The sequence below is a fragment of the Neofelis nebulosa genome, chromosome 12, assembly GCF_028018385.1.
Source record: "Neofelis nebulosa isolate mNeoNeb1 chromosome 12, mNeoNeb1.pri, whole genome shotgun sequence".
NCBI classification, from domain to species: domain Eukaryota; kingdom Metazoa; phylum Chordata; class Mammalia; order Carnivora; family Felidae; genus Neofelis; species Neofelis nebulosa.
In genome coordinates this window covers 70,658,751-70,683,391 of record NC_080793.1, presented here as the reverse complement: position 1 = coordinate 70,683,391, position 24,641 = coordinate 70,658,751, and the positions used below count along the sequence as shown (strand labels likewise).

General features: G+C 45.4%; 1 protein-coding gene and 1 pseudogene across 6 annotated transcripts; one reads left to right on the top strand and one right to left on the bottom strand.

The window, feature by feature from the left end:
• Positions 1 to 2,193: 2,193 nt before the first annotated feature.
• The window catches only part of LOC131492012 (thymosin beta-4-like), a 30,794-nt pseudogene continuing 8,346 nt past the window's right edge, over positions 2,194 to 24,641 (bottom strand).
• Positions 10,550 to 24,076, top strand: IDNK (IDNK gluconokinase). 6 transcript variants are annotated; one of them, XM_058695601.1, is made up of 5 exons: positions 10,550 to 10,729; positions 16,306 to 16,336; positions 16,758 to 16,844; positions 21,482 to 21,525; positions 23,395 to 24,076. In XM_058695601.1, exons 1-5 carry the CDS (start codon positions 10,680 to 10,682, stop codon positions 23,738 to 23,740), a joined length of 558 nt encoding a protein of 185 aa, XP_058551584.1. In that variant the 5' UTR covers positions 10,550 to 10,679; the 3' UTR covers positions 23,741 to 24,076. The 6 variants fall into 6 exon arrangements, with proteins under 6 accessions (XP_058551584.1, XP_058551586.1, XP_058551589.1 ...); XM_058695603.1 differs by having other exon boundaries at positions 10,565 to 10,729; positions 16,762 to 16,844; XM_058695604.1 differs by lacking the exon at positions 10,550 to 10,729 and adding an exon at positions 11,263 to 11,572.

Below are 24,641 nucleotides of genomic sequence, written 5' to 3'. Positions count from 1 at the left end.
CCTCCCACTCAGGAGAGAGAGCAGGTATTTACATCCAGCCAGGGAGGGCAAGAGGAAATTCAATCACCTGGCTTGGATGTCCATAAATATTCAGGACTGGAGTGATCATTCTTCTTAGGTTTCCTTTCTTCCTAAGTAAGATTGGCAAAACTTTTTTATATATATTTTTAAAGTTTATTTATTTATTTTGAGAGAGAGCAAGTTGAGAGGGGCAGAGAGAGGTGGAGGGAGATCACAAGCAGGCTCCGCACGGTCAGTGCAGAGCCCAAGGTGGGGCTCGAACCCATGAACTGTGAGATCATGTCCTGAGCGGAAGTCATACCTTTACCTGACTGAACCACCCAGAGAGACAGAATGGGAGAGGGGCAGAGAGCAAGCGAGACACAGAATCCAAAGCAGGCTCTGGGCTCTAGGCTCTAGGCTCTGAGCTGTTAGCACAGAGCCTAACACTGGGCTCGAACTCATGAGCTGTGAGATCATGACCTGAGCCAAGGTGGGATGCTTAACCGACTGAACCACCCAGGTGCCCCTGCCAGAAACTTTTTAACTGCTCTCCTTGAATCATCAGAATCACATTTATGAGACGGGATTTTTTTTCCTTTCTACTTCACTCTCAACATCTACACCCTTATTCTTTCTTTTTTTTATGCTTACTTATTTTTGAAATAGAGAGAGAGCAAGAGGGGGAGAAGCAGCGAGAGAGGCAGACACAGAATCTGAAGAAGGCTCCAGGCTCTGAGCTGTCAGCACAGAGCCCAACGCGGGGCTCAAACTCCCGAGCTGCGAGATGGTGACCTAAGCCAAAGTGGAACGCTTAACCGACTGAGCACCCAGGCGCCCCAGTCTATCCCCTTGTTTTTATGTGCTTATGACAATGTACCTCCCACACACAACTAAAGAAGCACAAATTTTAAATGAAGTGTTTTTATACGCAAGATCCAGGTTACTTAACATGCTATGTAACTAATGCCGGCTAATGAGCTAAGCAGGGAATATGGGTTACTGAATCAACACTATGCTAGTTCATCTGAGGCCGAGCAGTCTTTTCAGATGATTCATGTTCCACTCACTTTTACTCAGTCACAGATGCTTTACTCTTCCTTTCAACCTGAAGGTCATGCTAGTGGCAATTTCCCATTCCATGGCTTTTTGCCATTTTGTGTAAGGTTAAAACATGAGAAGTTTGGTTCAGATGTCTGGTTTTACCGTCAAATGATAAAGGCCAGAAATCCAGAGACAAAACCAAGAAAGAACATGTAAAATAAACTGAGTTCCCTGTAAATTTAAAAAGGGAAAAGCCGCTTGTTCCACCTGACACACATCACTCCACACCCAAGTATAGGAACCAAGTTCAACCGACGTGGGGATCACACTTGCTCTGTGATCTTGGGAATGTCTTCACCTTTCATCTAATTTCTTCCAGCCATAAAATGATAATTAACACTATTAATACTATAATGCTTCTGACTTGAAACATCCAACTCTGTTTAAAAGAGAGAAGGGGACACCGGGGTGGCTGAGTCAGTTGAGCATCCAACTCGGCTCAGGTCATGATCCCAGGGTAGGGGGATCGAGCTCCAAGTTGGGCTCCTCGTTGAGTGTGGAGCCTGCTTAAGATTCTCTCTCTCTCTCTCTCTCTCTCTCTCTGCCCCTCCCCTCTGCTCATACACTCTCTCTCTCAAATAAAAAAATAAATTAAAAAAATAAAAGAGAGAGGATGTACCGAGGTTACCAGAAGCATGGAAAATGCTGTGTGGTAGACTGATGGGCTAGTAGAAGTCTTATTACCCAGGTTGACAATCAGGGCAGTCAAGAAGTCTCCCATTTTGTGTCCACACTGGAGACAGCTTCCATTCCATTTCCGTGGGGTTGCAAATACCATCCACATGCATAGGTGATCTCTGAAGTTCTACCAAGTGGTCTTTGATAGTGTGGTCGTTTCAGAAGACAATGTGATCCAAGCATTTTGTTTACATAGACTTCAGAAACTTGAAATGTAATATTAAACCACAATTCTCACAGGCATCCTATTACATTTTTTTCAGGCTTTAAAACTTTTTATTTGCATAGTAAAAATTATGCATTCCAATAATTAAGATCATTTGAACAACAACAAAATGGCAGTGAGGAAACTGCATTTTGCAGCCAGCAGGACACCTTGGACCGTTTTTACTTTACTTTTTTTTTTTGGTTTTTACTTTAAACTTCACTGTGGTGCCACCAACTTCTTGCTTCACCGACGTGCAGGCTCTCTTCCTTCCCCACCAGCCAGCTGGCAGATGGGAGAGCCGGGGGTGGCTTGCTGTCAGTGGTTCTCGATTCTTCCGTGTGGAAAGGGGTAGCACAGTCACACTCGATCCAAACTCTTTGCATCTTACAAAGTTAAACAGCTACAAGAAGTACACACAATGCCTGTGGAAGGTACTGTGCATGTTGGTGGCGCTCGCCTCATTATGATCCACCTGCTTGCTTCTCCTATTCGCTGGTTTCTTTGGAAGGCGGTGGGCTTCTCTCTTGCATTTCTGTTGCCTTCAATTTCGATTTGATGAATTTCTCAATCTCAGCCGTATTGGGTTTGTGAAACAAGGTTGCAGAGGAAGCAGAACACGGTGCCGAAGCAAGTGGAGTCCAATCTGTGCACCGGCCGCCACAGGGCGCCCATCCTCTTATATTCTTCATAGTAATATTTTTTAGAAAGTTCCACATACACTTCAAAGATTCTGTTTAATCTTGGAGTATTTTCACCTCAGTAGCATGTTATTCTTGATGAGTCAATAGTAATATGTACTATGGTAATATATAGTAATATAATATAGTAGTGTATACTACCGTAATATATAGTGTATATTACTATAAGTAACATGGCAATAGGTAATATAGTAGCTAAGATAGGAATAGACTTAACAATCGAACAATTTTCTTCTAAATCAGTAACTAATATATGCCTTCCTTTCAGCGTTTCTATAGCATTTTGCAATTTACAAATGCTTTCTGCTTCAACAACACTGGGCAGTAGATTGAACAAGTATTCTCCCATTAGTTAGAAGGAACTAAGCTCCCCAAATTTAAGTGGTGTGTCCAAGGTTGAGATAGTTCTTATTGTTTTTAATTTTTTTAATCTTTATTTACTTTTGAGAGAGACAGAGCATGACAGGGAGAGGGGCAGAGAGAGAGAGAGGGAGACATAGAATTGGACGCAGGCTCCAGGCTCTGAGCTCTCAGCACAGAGCCCAACACGGAACTCGAAATCACGAACCTCGAGTTCATGACCTGAGCTGAAGTTGGACGCTCAACCGGCTAAGCCACCCACCCAGGTGCCCCGAGATCGTTCTTCATCCATTCATGGTAGCTCCGTGAATGACATATCCTGCAAGAGAACAGAGAAACTAACATTTTTCTTACTGAGATGCATGATTTAGAAAACTTGGTTTTGGTTTTCTTTCAGGTCACTTTGTGGACTGAGGATGAGGAACCAATTTCATTTGAAGTGCCATCAAAAACTGATTTTGTATTTCATTATACCGATTATACTGTTAATGAATTAACTGAGGCATAACACTTTTCAAAAACAAACATCATTTTATGATACCAATAATGCAAAGTAAGGATTGTTTTTATCATTTCAATTGGCCTGTTTAATAGTCCTCAGGTTTATTGTCTTACCCATTCCTTCAGGGCTAAAATTTCTCAACTTTCAATGCAAAAAAAAAAAAAAAAATGCTATTGGAATATCTTAAGAATAAGGGACACACGTGCAAACAACGAATTGTGAAGTTGGGCTCTGTCGCCACAGTTAATGTTTCTTCATTTGTTTCAGAATAAAATCAATGGCATGTTGTTGGGCATATTGTCACACCACATGCAGATGCTTGTCGAACATGAAGAATAACTTTCCAGAACTGAATGAAGCTGGACTGGAGTAGGAATCCTTCTCCATGGCACCAAATATGGACCAGCTGGTTGGGCTGGCATCTGAATGCAGTCACCAGTGAGCTCCGTCCGCCAATTCTGTGCGATCCAGAACCATCTGACAGAACCCACAGCACCGGCCACCACCCTGACTCTTCGCTGTGAATCTGTATTTTCTAAATCCACAGAAGTCAAGTCTGAGGAAATAAACCAACCAGGTATTGAACTTGACCTAGAACCTAAGCTTTTCACAGAGTTGTATATAGATACCTCATGAAAGATATCAAAAGATGCCATCCCTCCCATCAATATGAAACCATTAACATTAATTTTTAAGGATTCAGCTTTATGTTTATTATTTTACATTTTGTGACAAATATATGTTTTAATTATCTGAAAATTTTGGCTTCATATGTTTCTTGGATACTCGTTAGAGGCCCTACAAAGAGAAAAAATTTAGAATTATGACATAGAGTTTTGCAAACGATGTTCACAAGAAATACTCATTTTCCCATAAGATGGGCCAACTAAAATCATACACTGGCAATTCACATTTCACCAATCCACAGAATTAAAGTTTATGAATGGAATTTTCTCAAGATTTTCTCCCACACATTTTCTTTCACTTTTTTTTTTTTTCAACTTTTTTTTTTTTTTTTTTTTTTTTAATTTTTGGGACAGAGAGAGACAGAGCATGAACGGGGGAGGGGCAGAGAGAGAGGGAGACACAGAATCGGAAACAGGCTCCAGGCTCCGAGCCATCAGCCCAGAGCCCGACGCGGGGCTCGAACTCACGGACCGCGAGATCGTGACCTGGCTGAAGTCGGACGCTTAACCGACTGCGCCACCCAGGCGCCCCTTCTTTCACTTTTTGATACATGCTAATCTTGTCTGTAAACTAGCAGTAAATGATTAAAATGATAAACTGACAACACAATATTCACTAAATCTTAATTGTGCAAGTTTTTTAAATGCTTATTTATTTTTGAGAGAGAGAGAGGGAGACAGAGGATCCAAAGCAGGCTCTGAGCTGACAGCAGAGAGCCCAAAGTGGGGCTCCAACTCATGAACGGTGAGATCATGACCTAAATCAACATCAAGAGCCCAACACTCAACCGACTGAGTCACTCAGGCACCCCAATTGTGTAACTTTTCTGATATGCATAAAACATTTTTCTGCTGGTAAAGTGATTCCTAGTTGATATGACAGAGATAAATATCAAAATATTGGAGCATATTATATAAAAGTGCCATGATTTCTAGTTTCACTCAAAAAAAAAAAACATTTCAGAAAATACGTTAGATAAAAATCTTAAGCTCCACCAGGTCAAAAAGAAAATACTATAAATAAAACAATAAAAGGCAAATTGGAAAACATATTACAAATAATACACAAAGAGGCTTTTACAACACAGTAAGAAAACGAAACAACCAATGGAAAATGGAGGAAGGGCATGAAGACGAGCTACAAATACACAGTCTCCAGTGATTCCGCACAGGAAATAGTGCACAATACAGAGTAACCAACTAGGGCTCATTAGACTCTTCACAGCTTGTGGTAAATATCTACTCAGCCCCTTCAATACTTTTTCGTTCTGAATCCATGCCCACCAAGCAATCTTCTGATTAATAATGGGTTTTGTCAGGTTTGGGGAACCTGACTAGAATGAGCTGAATTGTAAATCACAAATACATAAATTAGCTCTGGGACCTATACATCAGTCTCAGAGTAACAGAAACTAACAAGCCAGGGAACTGGGGAGATGTTAAAGTGTGCCTACTTGCAACTAGTAGATAAATAAGTCCTGGAGATCGAATGCACAGCACCGTGCTCACAGACAACAATACTGTATTATAAATTTCAAAGTTGCTAAGAGACTAGATCTTAATTGTTCCCACCACAAAAAAGAGATGGTAATTATGTGACATGATGGAGGTGTTAGCTAAGGCTATAATGGTAATTGTAATATATAAATGTATTTTATACACACACACACACACACACACACACAATGTTATATGTCGATTGTATTTCAATTTTTTAAAATTTATTCATTTATTTATTTAGAGAGAGAGAGAGAGAGAGAGAAAACAGGAGGGGCAGAGGGAGAAACGGAGAGAGAGAGAATGCCAATCAGGCTCCACACTGTCAGGGCAGAGCCCAATGCAGGGCTCCAACTCATCTACTGTGAGATCATGACCTGAGCCAAAACAGTCAGATGCACAAAGGCCTGAGCCACCCAGGTGCTCCAAGAAACTAACACTTTGTAACAGAAACGTATAGGTAACAAAATACTTTCACATTTGTTACCTATTGTGAGTTTCACCAAAATTACGTCTCCTGGACTAATCGACCCTGAAGAGACCAATAGAAATCAATATTATGGACTTATAAAGCCAGGAATCAAATCCTTTATTAGGAGAGTGTTGATTCCACGACGAGTAGGAATGCTATGGGATGTGCTCAGAATTTCACACAGGGACAGAGAAAAACAAGCTAACAGAATGGACTTGAGGGGGTCGAGGTGAGGAATAATAAAATTGCTTTGTTTGCAACCTTCTCAGTCGGGCTCATCCAATAAACCAGTTCCACTAGGGGTCAGGCTTTACTTGAAGTCTGTGTCTGTCCCTGTCAGTGAGGGATCAGCGCTGGGATCCCTTCCCCCTTCCTCCCACTCCCCCTTCCTCCTTCCAGCGTTCCTACCTTCTTTCCTCCTAGCTGGTCATTCAGCATGTGTATTTTGAGCCCTTGCTATAGTATCATATGTTAAAGATACAGGTAAGGCTCCCACGGTCATATAGATAAGAGTAGCATCGGACTTTAACAAAGTAAATTGTGGAAATAAAATTACAAACCCCATATTCTTGAATTCAACCTTGTTTAGAAAAGGTAATTAGAACAGAAGCTAACCACCTCATCAGTAGTTAATAATCAGCTCTTAGAATAGCAGTTCTCAAAGTGAGCCTCACAAAACCCTGGAGTACCTTGGGAGTTTGAGAGCATCCCAAGACTTAACGACTTTTCTAAATAAACAAACATTTTTCTAATGAGATCAATGGTGATCTTACAAAGGTAATTTTTAAATATATTTTATAGTGAAGTGTGTCAACATCTGGACAATTTGCATTCGTGAACTAATATTTTCTAAATAATCAGCGCATAATGTTATAAAACCATTGCATGGGTAAAAGATCCATTGAAAGGGTAAGACGGGTGGGGCCCCTGGGCGGCTCAGTTGATTAAGGTCCGACTTCAACTCAGGTCTTGATCTCTCTTGGTCCGTGAGTTCGAGGACCGCGTCTGGCTCTGTGCTGACAGCTCAGAGCCTGGGGCCTGTTTCAGATTCTGTGTCTCCCTCTCTCTCTGACCCTCCCCCGTTCATGCTCTGTCTCTCCCTGTCTCAAAAATAAATAAACGTTAAAAAAATATTTAAAAAAAGAAAGTGTAAGACGGGTGAAGGGATTTTAATGTAAGAGAATACAAAAAGCTCATTTGTATGGTTTCAGATTCCACATTGCTACTAGACTTTAAGAAACTCCCACTTATCAAGTTTCAATATGTTAAAGAAGAATATGGACAGCTCTCTTAAAAGATTGCAAAATAGCCCCACCTCCACCCCACCCACCATTTCTAATGCATTTCCATGTGAGGCCATATTTTCTTCATATACTTCAAACAAGAACAACATATTGATTGAATACAGAAGCAGGTATTCTATTGAACAGTCATCTGTGAAGCCAGACATGAAAGAGGTTTGCAAAAATATAAAATAATGTCATCCTTGTCATTGATAATTTTAGTTTCAGAAAACATATTTTTCTTAAAATTTATGTTAGCATGTAATGGGCTTATTATTTTCATTTTCATTTTTTTAATTTTTTAAAAATGTTTACTCATTTCTGAGAGAGTGTGTGTGTGTGAGCAGGAGAGGGGCAGAGAAAGTGGGGACAGAGGACCCGAAGCAGGCTCTGAGCTGACAGCAGTGAGCCCCATGTGAGGCTTGAACTCACAAACCGTGAGATCATGCCCTGAGCCGAAGTCTGATGCTCAACCGACTGAGCCACCCAGGTGCCCCAAATTATTTTCATTTTTAAACAAATTAATAAATATTTTTAAATTTCTCAGTGGTAATTTTTAATGCAGTTAATATCAATAGATACCATCCTTACATACAAAAGCTCTTTGGAGTCCTCAATAATTTCTAAGAGTGAGGGGCACCTGGGTGGCTCAGTGGGTTGAGCATCTGATCTCGGCTCAGGTCATGATCTCACAGTTCGTGGGTTCAAGCCCTACACTGGGCTCTGTGCTGACAGCTCAGAGCCTGGAACCTGTTTTGGATTCTGTCTCCATCTCTCTCTGTCCCTCCCCTGCTCACACACTTTCTCTTTCTCTCTCTCTGTCAAATGTAAATAAACATTAAAAAGTTTTTTTTTTTAAATAATAATTTCTAAGAGTGAAAGAGCCCTAAGACCAAATACTTTGTTGCAACACCATCTTAATGCAATGGTGGAGGGGGTGGGGGGAGCAGAGGTTTCTTCAGTCTCTGACTATAGGGAAAATAATTCAGTCATCTGTAGACAGCGGAGGAGGCTGTGGGTGGAGGGCGGTCTGATATTAGAGTAGAGACCAGAAAGTTTGAGACAGTTGCTACAGAAAAACAGGAGGGTGCTCTCAGGCTCCTCTTAAGTGCCTCCTTTGGCTGTTTCTGAGGCCAGTGGCCATGTATGCAGGGGCTTTCTGGTCTGGAGAGCTGTTTCCAGATGACCCAACACTGCTGGCCCTCACTGTTCTCACAAACCCAGAGCCAAATCTGCTGAGAGTCAAGCAGGGGTAGGCTGTCTGCTGGGCATGTCCTTTTCTTTTTCTTTTCTTTTTTTTTTAATATTTATTTATTTTCGAGAAAGACATACACACACAGAGCGTGAGCAGTGGAGGGGCAGAGAGAGAGGGAGACGCAGAATCTGAAACAGGCTCTAGGCTCTGAGCTGTCATCGCAGAGCCCGATGCAGGGCTCAAACTCATGAACCATGAGATCATGACCTCAGCCAAAGTCAGATGCTTAACCCACTGAGCCACTCAGGCGCCCCATCAGTCTTGATTATAGTCATGCTAGTGGGCATGAAGTGATATCTTAATGTCATTTTAATTTGCATTTCCTTTGTGGCTAATATGTGGAGCTTATTTTCATGTGTTTATTTTCCATTCGTATATCTTTTTTGGAGAAAGGTCTATTAAGATCTTTTGTCCACTTTTTAATGGGGTTATTTGTCTTTTTATTGTTGAATTGTAAGTTTTCTTCTTATCTTCTAAATCCAAGCCTCTATTCAGATATGTGACTTGGAAAAAGTTTCTGTCATTCTGTGTGTTGTCTTTTCACTTCCCTAATGGTGCCATTTGCAGCACAAAGCTTTTAATTTTGATGAAGTCCAACTTATCTTTTTTTTCTTTTATTTCTTGTGTTTTAGGGGCCAGATCTAAGAAACCATTCCCTCTTCCAAGTTCACGAAGATTTATGCTTATTGTTTTTTTCTAACAGCTTTTGGAGTTTTAGCTTTTACATTTAAGTCTCTGATCTATTTTGAGTACATTTTGTATACGGTTGAGGTAGGGGTTCAACTTCATTCTTATTCATGTGGATATCCAGTTGTCCCAGCATCATTGTTGAGAAGACTATTCTTTCCACATTGCATTGTCCTGGCACCCTTGCTAGAAATCAGTTTACAACGAGTATATGGATTTATTCCTAGACTGTCAGATCTAGTCCACTGGTCTATGTGAGTATCCTTATGCCAGTACCACATTGGTTTTTATGAGTATATAGCTATAGCATGTTTTGTAAATGGAAAGTGTGAGTTCTCCAACTTTGTTCTTCCTTTTCAAGATTGTTTCTATCTATATCCTTTGAGTGTCCATATGAATTTTAGGATCAGGTTGTCAATTTCTGCAAGAAGTCAGCTGGGATTTTGATGGAGATGCGCTGAATTGGTAGATCAGTTTGGGGAGTACTGCCATCTCAAAAATATGACATCTTCTGGGGCGCCTGGGTGGCGCAGTCGGTTAAGCGTCCGACTTCAGCCAGGTCACGATCTCGCGGTCCGTGAGTTCGAGCCCCGCGTCAGGCTCTGGGCCGATGGCTCGGAGCCTGGAGCCTGTTTCCGATTCTGTGTCTCCCTCTCTCTCTGCCCCTCCCCCGTTCGTGCTCTGTCTCTCTCTGTCCCAAAAATAAATAAAAAATGTTGAAAAAAAAAAATATGACATCTTCAAAACCATGAAAAGGAGATGCCTCCTCTCCAAGTCTCGATTTCTTCATCTATACAACGCCTATCCAGGAACACCCACTCTAGCTAAGTAGGAATGAAACAAAGTTAGTGCAGGGCTATTGAAACACTCATTAGATAAGCGCTCTATTGCCAGCGTTATTGTTTCGAGGAGGCGGAGCCATGTGGCGGGGGCGGGGCGGGGCGGAGGAGGGGCGGGGCAAGGCAGAGCCACTTGGCGAGGGCGAGGGCCAGGGCGAGGGCGAGGGCGAGGGCGAGGGCGAGGGCGAGGGCGGGGGCGGGGGCGGGGGCGAGGGCGGGGGCGGGGGCGAGGGCGAGGGCGGGGGCGGGGGCGAGGGCGGGGCACAGAGCCGGGCGGTGGGAGAGGCGGGGCCGTGCGGCGGGGGCGGGGGACAGGGTTCCCCGGCCCGCGGGCCGCTCGGTTCTAAGTGGCCGGGGAGGCCGGGCGGACGGGCCCCGGAAGGCGGCGGGAAGGAGCCGGCATCCGGGTCATGGCCGCGCCGGGCGCGCTGCTGGTGATGGGCGTGAGTGGCTCGGGGAAGTAGGTCCGGGAGGGCCGGGGGCGCGGGGGGCGCACTGGAGGAGGCGGCGCGCGCGGCGAAGGCCAGAGCCTGAGTCACCGTGCCGGACCCGCGGGGGACGCAGGCTTCTGGGGAGCCCTCCTCTTCCTTTTGCCGATGAGGAAGCGGAGGCCCGGGACACCAGCTCCCTGTCCCCACCCTCCAACCTGCCCGCCCCCGGGGGGTGGGCGGGTGGTGCTGGCCGGGGACCACATCCGAGACCCGGGTTCTCCGCCTATAAATCGAGAGGCTCTTGGCGAAAGCCCTTTGTAAAGAGGCACCTGCTGGGGCGCCACCCGCAGTGGCTCCTGCAGTCACAAGTGCCCGAGTTTGGGAGCCTCCGGTCAGAACAAGGCCCAAAGCACAAGGACAAACCTCTCCCTAAACAGGGTCCCAGTCTCCCACAGATCTTGGTCAGATCTGGAGCAGCAGCTCCCTCCTGAGAGGTGCTGGACTTTTGTGATTGGATTTTAGGAAGAGAATTTCACCTCCTAAACTGGAAGGAGTCGGTGTTAATAAGGAGTCACAAAACCCCCAAGGGTTTGCAAGGAGGTACACCGGATGCCACAAAGCCTCTGCCTAGCCCCGTCTGGCCAACGTGGGGACTGTGAGCTAGACTTTGGCTTCCTGATTAGACCAAACTCTACCTTGCTTTTTACCGGAAAAGGCAGCTACAGCAGCATTCCGCCCCAGGCAGCAGAAGACAGATCTTAATCAAGTGAATTATCATAGCTTCAAAGGCCTTATAATACCCTCCTAGAATTTTCTGAACCAGGAACTGCTTGTGTGGTCAAGTATATATTAAAGACTCTTTCTTGCTCCAGGTAGGAAAGTTTAGGTTTTCAAAATTATTGTGGCGTTTTTAGCCTGGTATCCTGAGAAATTAATTTGGGGGTTCTTGAAATAAAATAAAACAGGGAGTCAGAAAGTCCTTAGCTGTTGTATGATTTGAAGAAGAATGTAAGACTGCTTCTGTGGTGTGACGAAGTGGGTGTCTAGAGCCAGAGATCACACAGCTGCCTGGTTGTGTGAGCTTGGGCAATTCATGTACCCCTCTCTGCCTTGGATTAGATTGGGGAGGCTGGTGGCTGAACCATCTGACTTATGTGGTTATGATATTCATGCATTCAGTAAATATTTATAGAGCTCAATCCTGACTCTGTGTCACTGATATATATTGAATAGGACAGATAAAATCCCTGCCCTCAAAGAGTTCACATTCTAGTATGGGAAACAGACAGTAACTGAATAAATACATGTACATAGCGTGCCAGCAGTGGTCAGTGGGCCAGGGGAAAATAGACAGTAGAACAAAGAACAGCAGGCAGGATAGTGAGGGAAGGCTCCTCTGAGGCAGTGGTATTTTGCACAAGACCCACAAGAAGTGGGAGACTAAGCCTGATGGACAGCTAGGGAAAGATCATTATAGGCAGGCAGAATGGCAAGCACAAAGCCCAGGAGACTTGGTTTCTTGGTGGACTACCAGGGAAGCCATTGCATCTGAATGATGGGAGATGAGGTCACAGAAACAACGAAGGTGAAGAGAAGTGATCATATGCTGGAGATATTCTGAAGGTAGAACCAGAAGGATGTGTTGATGGACTGGATGTGGGGTATGAGAGAGGAAGAGAGGTGTTAAGGATGACTTCAAGATTTTTGGCTTGCGTAATTGGAAGGAAGGGGATTGCTATTGACTGATGGGGAAGCAGTAAGCAGAGCAGGTTTAGGGAAAAATATATCAGGAGCTCAATGTGGGATGTGGTGAACTGCCTATCAGTCATCCAAGTGGATTTGTCAAGTGGTTGATTGGGTATAAAGTCCAGAGTTCAGGAGAAGAACTTTAGAAATAAATGTAGGGATCCTTGGTACACAGATGTATTTAAAGACATAGATGTTGAGATCACCAAGGGAGTGAGTAAAGATAAAGATGCTGGCCAAGGCCTGAACCCTGAGTCCTCTGATGGTGATACACCAAGTAATAAAACGAGATGAGAATTGATTATGTTGATCAATGGATATAGCAACATTGAGTTCTTTGGTGACTTTTCTGAGCCCCTGATAGGGCCTTGCAGAATTTTAAATTACACTCTATAACATTTACAAGGAAAAAAATGGCTCAAGAAAACAATAGTCTCAAGCCAGAAAGATTGCAGTTAAGCCATTGTTAAAACAAAGTAATGTCAAATAATAATTTTACTTATTTACTATGTTTATTGCCTCTCCCTCCCCTATCTGGATGTAAGGGATCTGTTTTTTCCTTTTTGTTTACTGACTTATGTGTCTATAACAATGCCTGGCGTGTAGTAGATGCTTAGTAAATATTTGCTGACCTAATGCATGAATGAATGAACAAATGAATGAACGGAACTATTTGAGTAGGTGGCAATGTTAGTTTTGTTTATATGTTAACAGCCTTTGTGAAGCCACCCTCTGCTTCTTTCCAGGTTTCCTTCTGTTGATGACATGAGCTCAGGCCCTCTGAATATCTTTTGCATTTAATCTGTGCCCCCACCTACCGCCACGGTCCTACTGGTTTTTGTTTTGTTTTCAGTCTCCTTAATCCTGATGTACACCAACTCGCTTGGAGACCTTTGGGTCCCAGCCTGAGTTGTAATGCTTATTCCCGTGAGTCTTAGCTCTGAGCCGAGCACTGTGACTTATTCCTGCTGGGGAGTCCCTGTCCCTGACCGCTTTGAGTCCAGCTGTTCTCTGGTTTAGATTTGGATAGAGCAGTAGACAGTAGACTTTTCCTTTTCCTCCTATCTCCTCCCTACCAGTCTACACCCAAATCTAGTTAGCTCTTCTTTTAAATTGTGAGTGGTGGCCGACGTGTTCATTCCTGGCTAATCTTAGTCCTAAGTGTGACTTCCGTTATGCACAGTTCGGGCTTCTCTGGCTGTGGAGTTAGTCGCCAGTAGGCTGCAATGTCACCCTGTGCGGGCTTCAGCACAGTGAACCTAGTGGGACAAGTCCCAGTTCTCATCAATCCTTTGGTTACATCGGGGAGCAGGTCTCAGTTGGGCACACATGTATCTCTAACACCTCCCTGATACCTTCGTAACAAGAGACAGAACCCTGGAATCCAGCTAGAATGTGAGCAGGGTCTTATTTTAATTGTATACATCTTTTTGGTTACCTTCCATTTAAGGCAAGTAATGATGGCTTCTGGTAGGAAGGAAAAAAGTTTCCTTCTTTAACACATTCACTTAACTTTAAAAAAATGAAGCAATTAAATAAAACAAACAAACAAACAAAAAAAAACATCAAGTAGGGGCACCTGGCTGGTTCAGTCCAAAGAGCATACAACTCTTGACCCTAGGGTCATGAGTTGAAGCCCCATGTTGTGTTGTGGAGATTACGTAAATAAACAAAACTTTAAACAAACCAAGTAAATAACTGTAGAGAAGGGATGCAAAACTTCGGAGAGAGGGCATGAGGAAACAGTAGGAGGATAAAATCAAAATTCTGAAGGTGGTCCTACAATGACTGGCATTTGGGCAGCGGATTAGAAATTGAGGGAGGGGCGCCTGGGTGGCTCAGTCGGTTAAGCGTCCGACTTCGGCTCAGGTCACGATCTCGCGGTCTGTGAGTTCGAGCCCTGCATCAGGCTCTGGGCTGACGGCTCAGAGCCTGGAGCCTGTTTCGGATTCTGTGTCTCCCTCTCTCTCTGCCCCTCCCCAGTTCATGCTCTGTCTCTCTCTGTCCCAAAAATAAATAAACGTTAAAAAAAAAAAAAAAAGAAAGAAATTGAGGGCAAGAAGGGACTTGAGTTATCATGAACTGTCTGCCAGCCTGCACCCTGACCCCAGGGCGCTAGACCACAAGCCTCAGGGTGGCTGGGAGCACATGGCAGTGCGCCAACCATATCCTGGGGACTAGTAGGTGCTCAGTAAGCACTGGCTGAGTGAAATGAGTAGTGAGTGGATAAACGTAGCTCAGTTCCCCTGTTTTGCAGGTGATGAAAAGGGTTTGGAGGCTGACTTGCACAGAAGCACGTAGCTGTTTAGTGGCCAGAGGGAGACGGTGGCCAGACATTAGGTGCTGAGACCCAAGCCATTCTCACCAAGAGTGCTGCCTGGTAGGGTTCTAGCGGGACCTATTCAGATGCGCTGCACAGAGGACATTTCCCTCCAGGGTTGAATGAGTACTGGTGATTCTCATCCCAAATTTTAAGAGTGTGTCTCTGTTAACCCCCAAACAAGGTGTTAATGCTTTTATGAGCTCCTTGACCCTTGTCCTGGGAGGTTGAAACCCTGCCCCACACCCACCCCCCCGTCAGACCCCTCCTTCCAATATCCTCAGTAGAATCTTATCTTTATTCAGTACTTTTTCTCAAAATATAATTATCTATAGAACAGGGACCAAAAAGCTTCAGAAAGAACTTCAGTTTAATGAGATCTTATATACAGTAAAACCTTGGTTTTGAGCATAATTCGTTCCAGAAACATGCTTATAATCCAAAGCACTTGTATATGAAAGCAAATTTCTAGAACAATTGGTTCAGTTGTGATCATGTGATATTTAGCACCATGTACTACTAGGATTGCACAAGAGATCGCAGGTTTATCAAGTTAAAATTTATTAGAAATGTTTGCTCGTCTTGCGGAACACTCACAGAGCAATTTACTCATAACCCAAGGTTTTACTGTAATGCTTTTTGGAAAAGAAAATTAGTGGTAATCAGTAATTATGCCATTTAAAGGTTTTTTTTAATTTAACGTTTATTCATTTTTGAGAGACAGAGACAGAGTGTGAACGGGGGAGGGGCAGAGAGAGGGGAAGACAGAACCCAAAGCAGGATTCAGGCTCTGAGCTATCAGCACAGAGCCCGATGTGGGGCCCAAATTCATGAACTGTGAGATCGTGACCTGAGCCGAAGTCAGACGCTCAATGGACTGAGGCACCCAGGCACCCCAATTTTAAAAAAAGGTTTTTTTTTTTTTTAATGTTTGTTTATTTTTGAGAGAGAGACAGAGACAGAGCACAAGCAGGGGAGGGGCAGAGAAAGAGGGAGACACAGAATCAGAATCAGGGTCCAGGCTCTGAGTTGTCAGCACAGAGCCCAACGCAGGGCTCGAACTCACAAACCGTGAGATCGTGACCTGAGCCAAAGTCGGATGCTTAATCGACTGAGCCACCCAGGTGCCACCCCCCCCCCAATATTTTTTTAAGTTTATTTATTTATCTTGAGAGAGAAAGAGAGCACAAGCGGGGAGGGGAAGAGAACCCCAAGCAGGTTCTGTACTGTCTGCATGGATCCCAATGTGGGACTTGAACTCATGAACCATGAGATCATGACCTGAGCCAAAGTCAAGAGCCAGATGTTTGACTGAGCCACCCCAGTGCCCCAATTACGTCATTCAAATTCCTGGAGGAAACTAATGTCATGCTCTAGACTCCAGGGTCAAGAGCATTACTGTCACTGCTTCAGTATCATAAAGTTAGTGGGTTTCAACACAATGGGGCAGCCGCCTGTGTCCCAGGGCACCCCTGCATGGTGGGAGGCACATGCGGGTTGGGAAGGGCAGTCACCTGAACCTCTGTGTCCTCTCCACAGATCTACCGTGGGCTCCCTGTTGGCGTCCGAGGTAACCTGTTCTGATGCCTCCCAATTTCCAGTCCCGTTGTGCTGTCTCTTTGCTTCTCTCCCTTACGCACCCTTTCTTCTGGCCTGTTGGGGTTTGTCAGACAAACCAGGGGCATGGCTTGTGAAACCCAATGGAGCAATTTTGTTTTTCTCTATGGTGATCACCAATAGTGATGAATGAAAGGAGCAGCAGCCCTGGGAGCTGGGATAGTGACGTGGCATCAGGGCCTCCCTGCTTCTTCCCTCCCCCCACCCCAGCAGGTGGAGGGGAGGCTGGTGGGGAGCGGGGGGAGGGTGGTCCTTGGGCTGCTGGTGATGAAAAGGGTACAGGCTCATTTCCATACCTGCCCAGCGGTATTAGTGATGGTTGTCACATGGGCCACACTGCCTGCCACACACACCGTTTCACTTTGTTCTTAAAGTTAGGTTGGAAATTCTACGATGCAGATGACTATCACCCGGAGGAAAATCGAATGAAGATGGAAAAGGGGATCCCGCTGAATGACGAGGTAACGTTTGCCATCTGTTTCCAACACAGATGCTCCGGCCAGGGGCCAGAGGTGGAGATCTCGCAGCACCTGGCGTGGGAGAGTTCCTGCATGAGGGGACCCGTGCACAGTGCTCCAAAGCCAGGCACATGGGGGTCCTGCATGTGTCAGCTTTGGCCCTGAACTTCTCTCTGAACGCAGAGTCAGGACGATACCACCCTGCCAGGACACTTTGTTGCAGGCTTTTAATCTGCAGATTACATTCCTGAGAGGGCAGAGGCCCTCCTGTGCCCCAGACCTGTGCCTTCATCCTCTCTCCCCAGGGCCACCGTCACCAGACTCTTATCTACCCTAAAGCCAGAGTGATCACTACAGATTCAAATCCAGCCCTTTGGAAGTTTCCCACCCATCTCAGGGTCAAAACCTAAAGGCCTCAATATGCCCCACTCCTGTGGGAGTGTGCCCACCCTCCCTCTCTCCACCAGAGCCACCTTGGCCCCTTCTTCTTTTTTTTAATGTTTATTTCTTTCTTTTGAGAGAGAGCATGAGTGGGGGAGAGGAGCAGAGAGAGAGGGAGATAGAAACTCAAGCAGGCTCCTTGCTCAGCTCAGAGCCCGAGGTGGGGCTTGAACTCACAAACCCGGGAGATCATGACCTGAGTCGAAACCACCTGAGCCAGCCAGGCGCCCCAACGCTGGCCCCTTTCAGTCGCTTCTGCTACGCTCTTCCCCGCTGGGCCCTTGTCTGTAGTTCCCACTGTCTGGAATGCACTGCTGTCCCCTCTTCTGTTAACCCTGCTCATATTCACAGCTCCGCTCCCGTGCCGCCTCTTCAGGGAAGCTCTCCTGGACCTACTAAGGGCAGACCTCCTGTAATACAAACTCTCGCAACACCACAGCCCCCACTGCCCTGGTCCCATTTGCAACTTGGCATTTGATGGTGTGAGAACTTGATTAATATTTCTCTCTACGACTAGATTTTCCTTCTGAAAGGGCAAGGACTGTGTCCTATTAACCATTATAAACCCCCAAGGCCAGACACACAGTAAATGTCAGAAAATACTTGTGGCATAGTTGTAAGTGAACAAACGAAGGAGAGAAGGAATGAATGAATAGTAACCTCGTTCCTTTATGCACTGTCACGAGACCACTTCCTAAGGGTCCCTCTCAAAGCATAGGTACTAACTGTGGACTCACTGGTATAACCAGCTGTAGCCCAGGTGAGATGTGAGGGCCAGGTCCCCGCAGCAGCTGAGAGCAGGGCCCCCCCGCCAGGCTCACAGGGCAGGTGTGTCCAAAGGGCAGGAACAGAGTGGAACTGGCCAAAGACCGACACATTTTCACTTTCAGTGACCTTGGCCCCAGCCATGCTGCCACTATCTCACTGTCTGCCCTTTGTCCCGCCTTGAGGGACCGGGTCACTCTCTGTTTCAGGGAGTGTGACTTGAGTTGGCAAAGATTCAAACTTGGAACCATCAAAGTGAAACTTGCGGGGCGCCTGGGTGGCTCAGTCGGTTTAGCATCCGACTTCAGCCCAGGTCATGATGCCACACTTTGTGGGTTCGAGCCCCGTGTCAGGCTCTGTGCTGACATCTTGGAGCCTGGAGCCTGTTTCAGGTTCTGTGTCTCCCTCTCTCCCTCTGCCCCTCCCCTGCTTGCACTCTGTCTCCCAAAAATAAATAAATATTAAAAAAAAATTTTTTTTTTAATGAGATTTGCAACATTTGACTTGAGAAGACAGGAGGAGGGAACCATAAAAGAGATTCAGAGTCACAATGGAAGCATAATAATGGCATGACACTAGAGCTGATGGACACAGTGCAGACAACCTGTCTCCACCACTCAGCGTGTGTGGCCTTTGGCAAATGGCTCAGTCTCTCTGTGCCTCATTTTCCTCCTGCGAAATAGGGATGGTAAACAGGACCCATTTCATTGGGTTCTTGGGAGGATTAAATGAGGTAATACTAAAAAAAAAATAGTCACAGTGAAGTACACAAAGCATTCAGTAAGTTATCACTTACTTATTGTTGCTAATCTATCTACACAGTCTCGTAGGTATAACACAGACCATTTCTACAGTGTGTAAAATGGGACTGTGCCAGCATTATTTTTCTCCTTGGTGAGTGCAAGTAAAAGTTAAACTAAAGAACGAAGTAAAACAACCCAAATGGATGGATTCTAAAATGGCACTTAAAGAGCCTCCCTCTCGTCCACAAGTGAGGCTTGTTAGGTGGGCAGTGTGGGTGGGGGGAGGGAGTAGCATTCGGAAGAGTTTATTGTACAGAAGAAAAGGTTATGAGTTCCTGGACGAAACATAATGACTTGCTAAATATATTTAGAAGAAACGATACAAGTTGGCCAGACTTTAGACTTTCTGTCAGGGAGAGAAAGAGCTAGAACAGCAGATGGTTCACATTTTTAACGACAGCCCAGCCAAGAATGAAAGTGTAGGTCAGAGCTGGGCTAGCACCAGTGGCCCCTCCTGGTCACCTAGCAACCAGCCCCGCCCCCGTGATACCGAGATGAGGATCAAGTGGAAAGTCGGGGCAGAGGTTCAGGTTCCTCTGGGGAAGAGTCTCAGGAAAGCTTGGTTTTGTGCTTGGAGGGCTGAGGTTTGAATAGAAAGAACCCGAGTTGAATATTCCAAGGGCTCCGTAAGGCTATTTAGCTATAAATTAATACGAAATAAAATGTGAACTCCAGTTCTTGGGTTACACTGCCACATTTCAAGTGTTCAATAGCCACATGTGGCCAGTGCCTACCACCCAGACAGCACAGAGAACACTTCGATCATGACAGAAAGCTCTAGTGGACAGTGCTGGGCTAGAGAGAGATATGCCACCCAGGCTGTGATAGGATGTTAGTAGGAGAGTGATGGTGAAGTATTTGCAAGCTCTCAGTCTTCTCTATGTGCCAGGCCCGTGCTGTCCTGGCAGCCCACAGTGACACTTAAGACTTCAAAGTCTGAAGGAGGAATTTTTTTTTTCCCTTGAGAAAGAGACAGAGCGAGCGCGAGAGGGGTAGGGGCACAGGGCGAGGGAGTGAGAGAATCCCAAACAGGCTCCACACCCAGCGCTGAGTGCAACATAGGGCTTGACCTCACAACCGTGAGATTATGACCTGAGCCGAAACGAAGACGTGCCCCAAACGAGGGTTTTTTTGAGAAAAAATTTCCTGATTATAAATGTAATATTTGCCCTGTATAGAAATTTGGGGGGCACCTCGGTGGCTCCGTCGGTTCAGCATCTGACTCTTGATTTTGGCAGAGGTCATGATCCCATGGTTCGTGGGATAAAGCCCTGAGTCAGGAGCCATACTGACAGCACGGAGCTGCTTGGGATTCTCCCTCTCCCTCTCTCTCTGTCCCCCTGACTCCCCGCCTCATGCTCACTCTCTCTCTCTCCCTCAAAATAAATATATTTTTTAAAAGAGTAGGAATGAAAAGAGGGCTGTGAACAAACCGATGTTAGTAAATTTGAAGACTTAGATAAAATTAGACCGTTTCATAGAAAAATATAAATTACTGTGGGAAAATGGGCTTGAAGGGCAGTGATCTGGTGGCAGAGACTATTCTTTTTCTTCCCAAATGGAAACATGATCTTACTGATGCTGCATTTGGCTTAAGTATCAAGAGGGTCCTGGGGCACCTGGGTGGCTCAGTCAGTTGAACATCCAACTCTTGATTTCAGCTCAGGTCATGATCTCACGGTTGTGAGACTGAGTGCTGCGCTGGGCTCCACGCTGAGTGCAGAGCCTGTTTGGGAGTCTCTCTTTCTCTCCTTTTCCCTCTGCCCCTCCCTCGCTCCTGCACAGGCACCCTCTCAAAAAAAAAAAAAAAAAAAAAAAAAAAAATCAGGAGGGTCCAGAGATCTAATTATATGTGTAGTCTCTTCCTGCCATTTCAAATACCAAAACTGAATCAAGCATAGAAAACCTGGGGTGCCTTGGGTGGCTCATTCGGTTAAGCATCTGACTCTTGATTTTGACTCAGGTCATGATCTCAAGGTCTTGAGATCAAGCCCCACACTGGGCTCTGTACTGAGGGAGCATTGAGCCTGCTTAAGATTCTCTCTCTTTCCTCCCCTCCCCCAGTCGTGTGTGCATGTGTGCTCTCTCTCAAAAAGAAAGAAAGAATAGAAAAACTGAATATAACACAATGCTCATTTAAGAAGTTGAATCTGTAATCAGAGATCTCCTCTCAAAAAAAAAGGCCCCAGGCCCAGATGGTTTTTCAGATGAGTTTTGGTCAGTTTGGAGCACTGTAACAGAATACCACCAACTGGGGTCTTAAACAAGAGACATTTAGTTCCCACAGTTCTGGAGGCTGGAAGTCCAAGATCAAGATGCTGGCATGGTCAGGCTCTTGGTGAGGGCCTTCTTCCTGGCTTGCAGGTGCAGGGGGGTATGAGGGGTTGTGGCACAGAAGAGAGAGCACACATTAGCTCCCTAGTCTCTTCTTCAATGAGCACTAATCCCATCATAATGTTGCTGTGTGGAACCACCCAGTGACTTGACCCCACACCACAGCCTTGCATGTGGCTTGTTTCTCAAAACCACTAAGTTCTCTCTGGACTTTAACACTGATGGTCACCATTAACTATGTTTCTGTACAAATAAACAGTACCTGGAAAAGTCACTTTGTGTCTGCTTTAATTTCAGGACAGGATTCCATGGCTCTGCAACTTACATGACATCTTACTAAGGTAAGAGAGCATCAGGCCTTAAAGAAAACTCATCAGAAAGTAGAGGGGGAAAAAATACACTCTTGAAATCACTACTGACTGATGATAAAGGATCCCAGTAATGGAGTGCACTTCTGTCAAGTAACCAACAAGGATTTTAATCAACCAGAGACATATAATTTAGCTGGGTTCTAGAGACAGCTTCTAGACAGTTCCACAATTATCTGGGAATCTTGGCAGCCACTTGGGCTTCCATAAGCCCATTTCTTCATTTGAAAATGGGGATAAATATAGTTCCTACTCACAGATTATTGTGAGAATTGAGATGAGGCATGGGTGGCACTTAGAACAGTCTCTAAAAACGCAGAAAGTGCTCACAAGGGGATAAGCAGTGCTACCACTGTTACAGCCACATCACCACCATTTCAAGCTGTGGCCCAGCAGGGAAAACCTAGGGGCATTTGTAAGTCAACAGATAATTGGTCACCAGGATTGGAGTCCTAAATTGTCCTGCTCTATATCATGCTTCGCAGCAAGCGAGGTCCCCTCCACTCATCCATGGACCTGGCCCCCTGGGAATCCTGGTTGGGATGTAGAGGAGAAAGAAAAGGCAGGGAATGGCTTATAAATCTTGCTTTCTAAAATGAGGACGTAATTTCCTATTTTACAAACCTAAATCATCTGCACCATATGCAATTAGAATATATTTAAGATGAAAAATTCAGTTTACTTTTTCACACCGCACTGACGTAGCTGGCAAACCCTGTCTTGCATGGGCTTATTAGAGTTTAGGGGTTTAGGGATTCAGAGTTTGAGAACTCCCACCACTTGGGTCTCTATAACATAAATAGACTCGTCAGAGATCGAATACACTGACCTGTGATGGACACAGAAATGGAAGATCCTCAGGAGAGCAGAGATCAGATATCCAGACCCAGAAAAGACAAGCTCCTACCCACGGATTGTGGGTGGGAAGAGCCAGAAGGCTCAGATAGGAGTTCATATAAGTTCGTTGCTGATGATACACTCCATCCACTGGGTCTCAAGTGTCACTGGCCATAGAGCGAAAGCAGACCTCTTCAGAATTCTCAGTTGGGAAGCAAACATTCTAAGTGCCCAAGCCGGGGTTTACCCTTCACCTCTACTTGAGTCCCTTCCCAGCCCCAAAATGACTACCTCTCCTGACCACGGACAGGGGCGCAGCTGGGTGAATGTGGGGCTCACTTACTTTGTGCAGTCTCCGAGCACGCCGGCTTTCCCTCTTTGGTGCTTGTCACTCTGCCTGTATTTCTGGCTCAGATTTTTTTCTTAGCACATCCCTGGAAGCTTCTCATATCCTGCTCACCTTGACCACATACAGTCTGATACTCCCTTTTCTCCTTTCTCCAGCTCTGTACTGGTAACTTTACCAGACTCTTTCAGCATATTGTAGAGCAGGGATAGGGAGGAGCCAGCTATGAACTTCAAGTCACTGTGAACACCTGTGGAGAACCGAGGTGTGTGTGGTACCGGTACCCACCGGCAGCCACCATGTCCACATGCTGTGGCCGAGCCACATCCTACATTGACACCTACCAAGCACTTCTGTGTACTGGGCACCTTGATAAATTTTTCCTCCCCACACTTCTATGGACAGGTACTCTAAGTAGTCCCATCTACCAGACGATGAACTGACGCTCAGGGAGGTAAACTGCCCAGGATGGCTCAGTTCACTAGTGGAAGATCTTTACCTCAAAGCCAGGACTGCCTGATACTTGACCACCATTTTGTAATGCTTCCCGCTGGCCAGAGAAGTTAGGACTGGAGTCCTTAACCTGGAATTGACACCAATTATTTTAAATGACCTTATTCTTTAGTTACCGCTCCCCCCCCCCCCCAACTTTTTAACAGAGATGTAGCCTCCGGACAGCATGTGGTTCTAGCCTGTTCAGCTCTGAAGAAAGTGTACAGAGACATCTTAATACGAGGAAAAGATGGTGGACCTCTGAAGTGTGAGCAGATGCGGAAGGACAAACAGCCAGCTGAGGTGAAGCTCCTCGTGGTCTATCTGAGTGGGTCGTTTGAGGTCATCTCTGGACGCTTACTCAAAAGAAAAGGACATTTTATGCCCCCTGAGTTACTGCAGTCCCAGTTTGATACTCTGGAGCCCCCATCAGATCCAGAAAATTTCATCCAAATCAATGTGGACAAAAATCTTTCAGAGATAATTGCTACAATTATGGGAACTCTAAGATAACATGAAAACTGCTTCAGATCAGTGGTCTGGAACAATCAGGCAGAAATTTCTATCCCAACTCAAACTATGTTCTAGTATCTTTGTCAATACTGTATTCTAACAAACCATAGTGTACTGAGATATGTGTGTTTGTGTATGATTTGAGGAATCTGTGGTACTCTTGTCATTGTGCTCTGGCACACTGGGAGGAGACAGGAGGGAACTTTGAAAGTAAAGCTTCACAGAAACTCGAATATGATCAGAGGGAATTCTATAATCAATGCTGTAAATCACGACCTTATTTAGAACATTCTTGATCATGCCTATATTTGGACAAATAAATGAAACTTGGCTATCCTTGGCATCCCCTGGAAATTGGTCCCAGGAGCAGAAATGTACAAAATTGACCGCTCACCATCAAGTCACATCAGACCATCTGCTAATCCTCTCTCCCAAGATAAATAAAAAGCACATAAGCTTCATGGATATAAAAAGTTGCAAAGGTGGAACTTCGATGGATGAAGCATGGAACTCAGTGACCCAACTGTCCCCATTCATTTTATGGAGACACCATGAGACCAGGCTGGTGTCAGCCACCTGCTTTTCCACTGCAAAAACCATCAGCAGTGGACTCTAGGGCGAGGAAGGAACACCAGAGCTGCTGTGGCCAAGAGATGAAATGAACCTTCCCGAAGGTCAGGAATGTGTCAGGAGCAGCTGAGCTAGGTGAGGCTGCGCAGGGTGCATTCTGGGCCCCGGGGAGGGCAGCTGCACTCTGGCCTGTTTCAGCCTGTCCCCCAGAGACTCCAGAAAGAAGCTCCCTTATCCTTGTATCCTGACCGAGGCCACAGGATCCAGCTACTCTATGGGCCACTGATCAGCTCTGGCCAGAAAGTGAGCTTTGGAACCAGTTATCTAGTTT

Excerpts from the sequence above, each read along its gene's own strand:
- IDNK (XM_058695601.1), top strand. The coding sequence starts at position 10,680 with ATGGCCGCGCCGGGCGCGCTGCTGGTGATGGGCGTGAGTGGCTCGGGG. Across the intron at positions 10,730-16,305 it reads GGCGTGAGTGGCTCGGGGAA|ATCTACCGTGGGCTCCCTGT; the intron begins GTAGGTCCGGGA and ends TCCTCTCCACAG. Across the intron at positions 16,337-16,757 it reads GCTCCCTGTTGGCGTCCGAG|TTAGGTTGGAAATTCTACGA; the intron begins GTAACCTGTTCT and ends TTGTTCTTAAAG.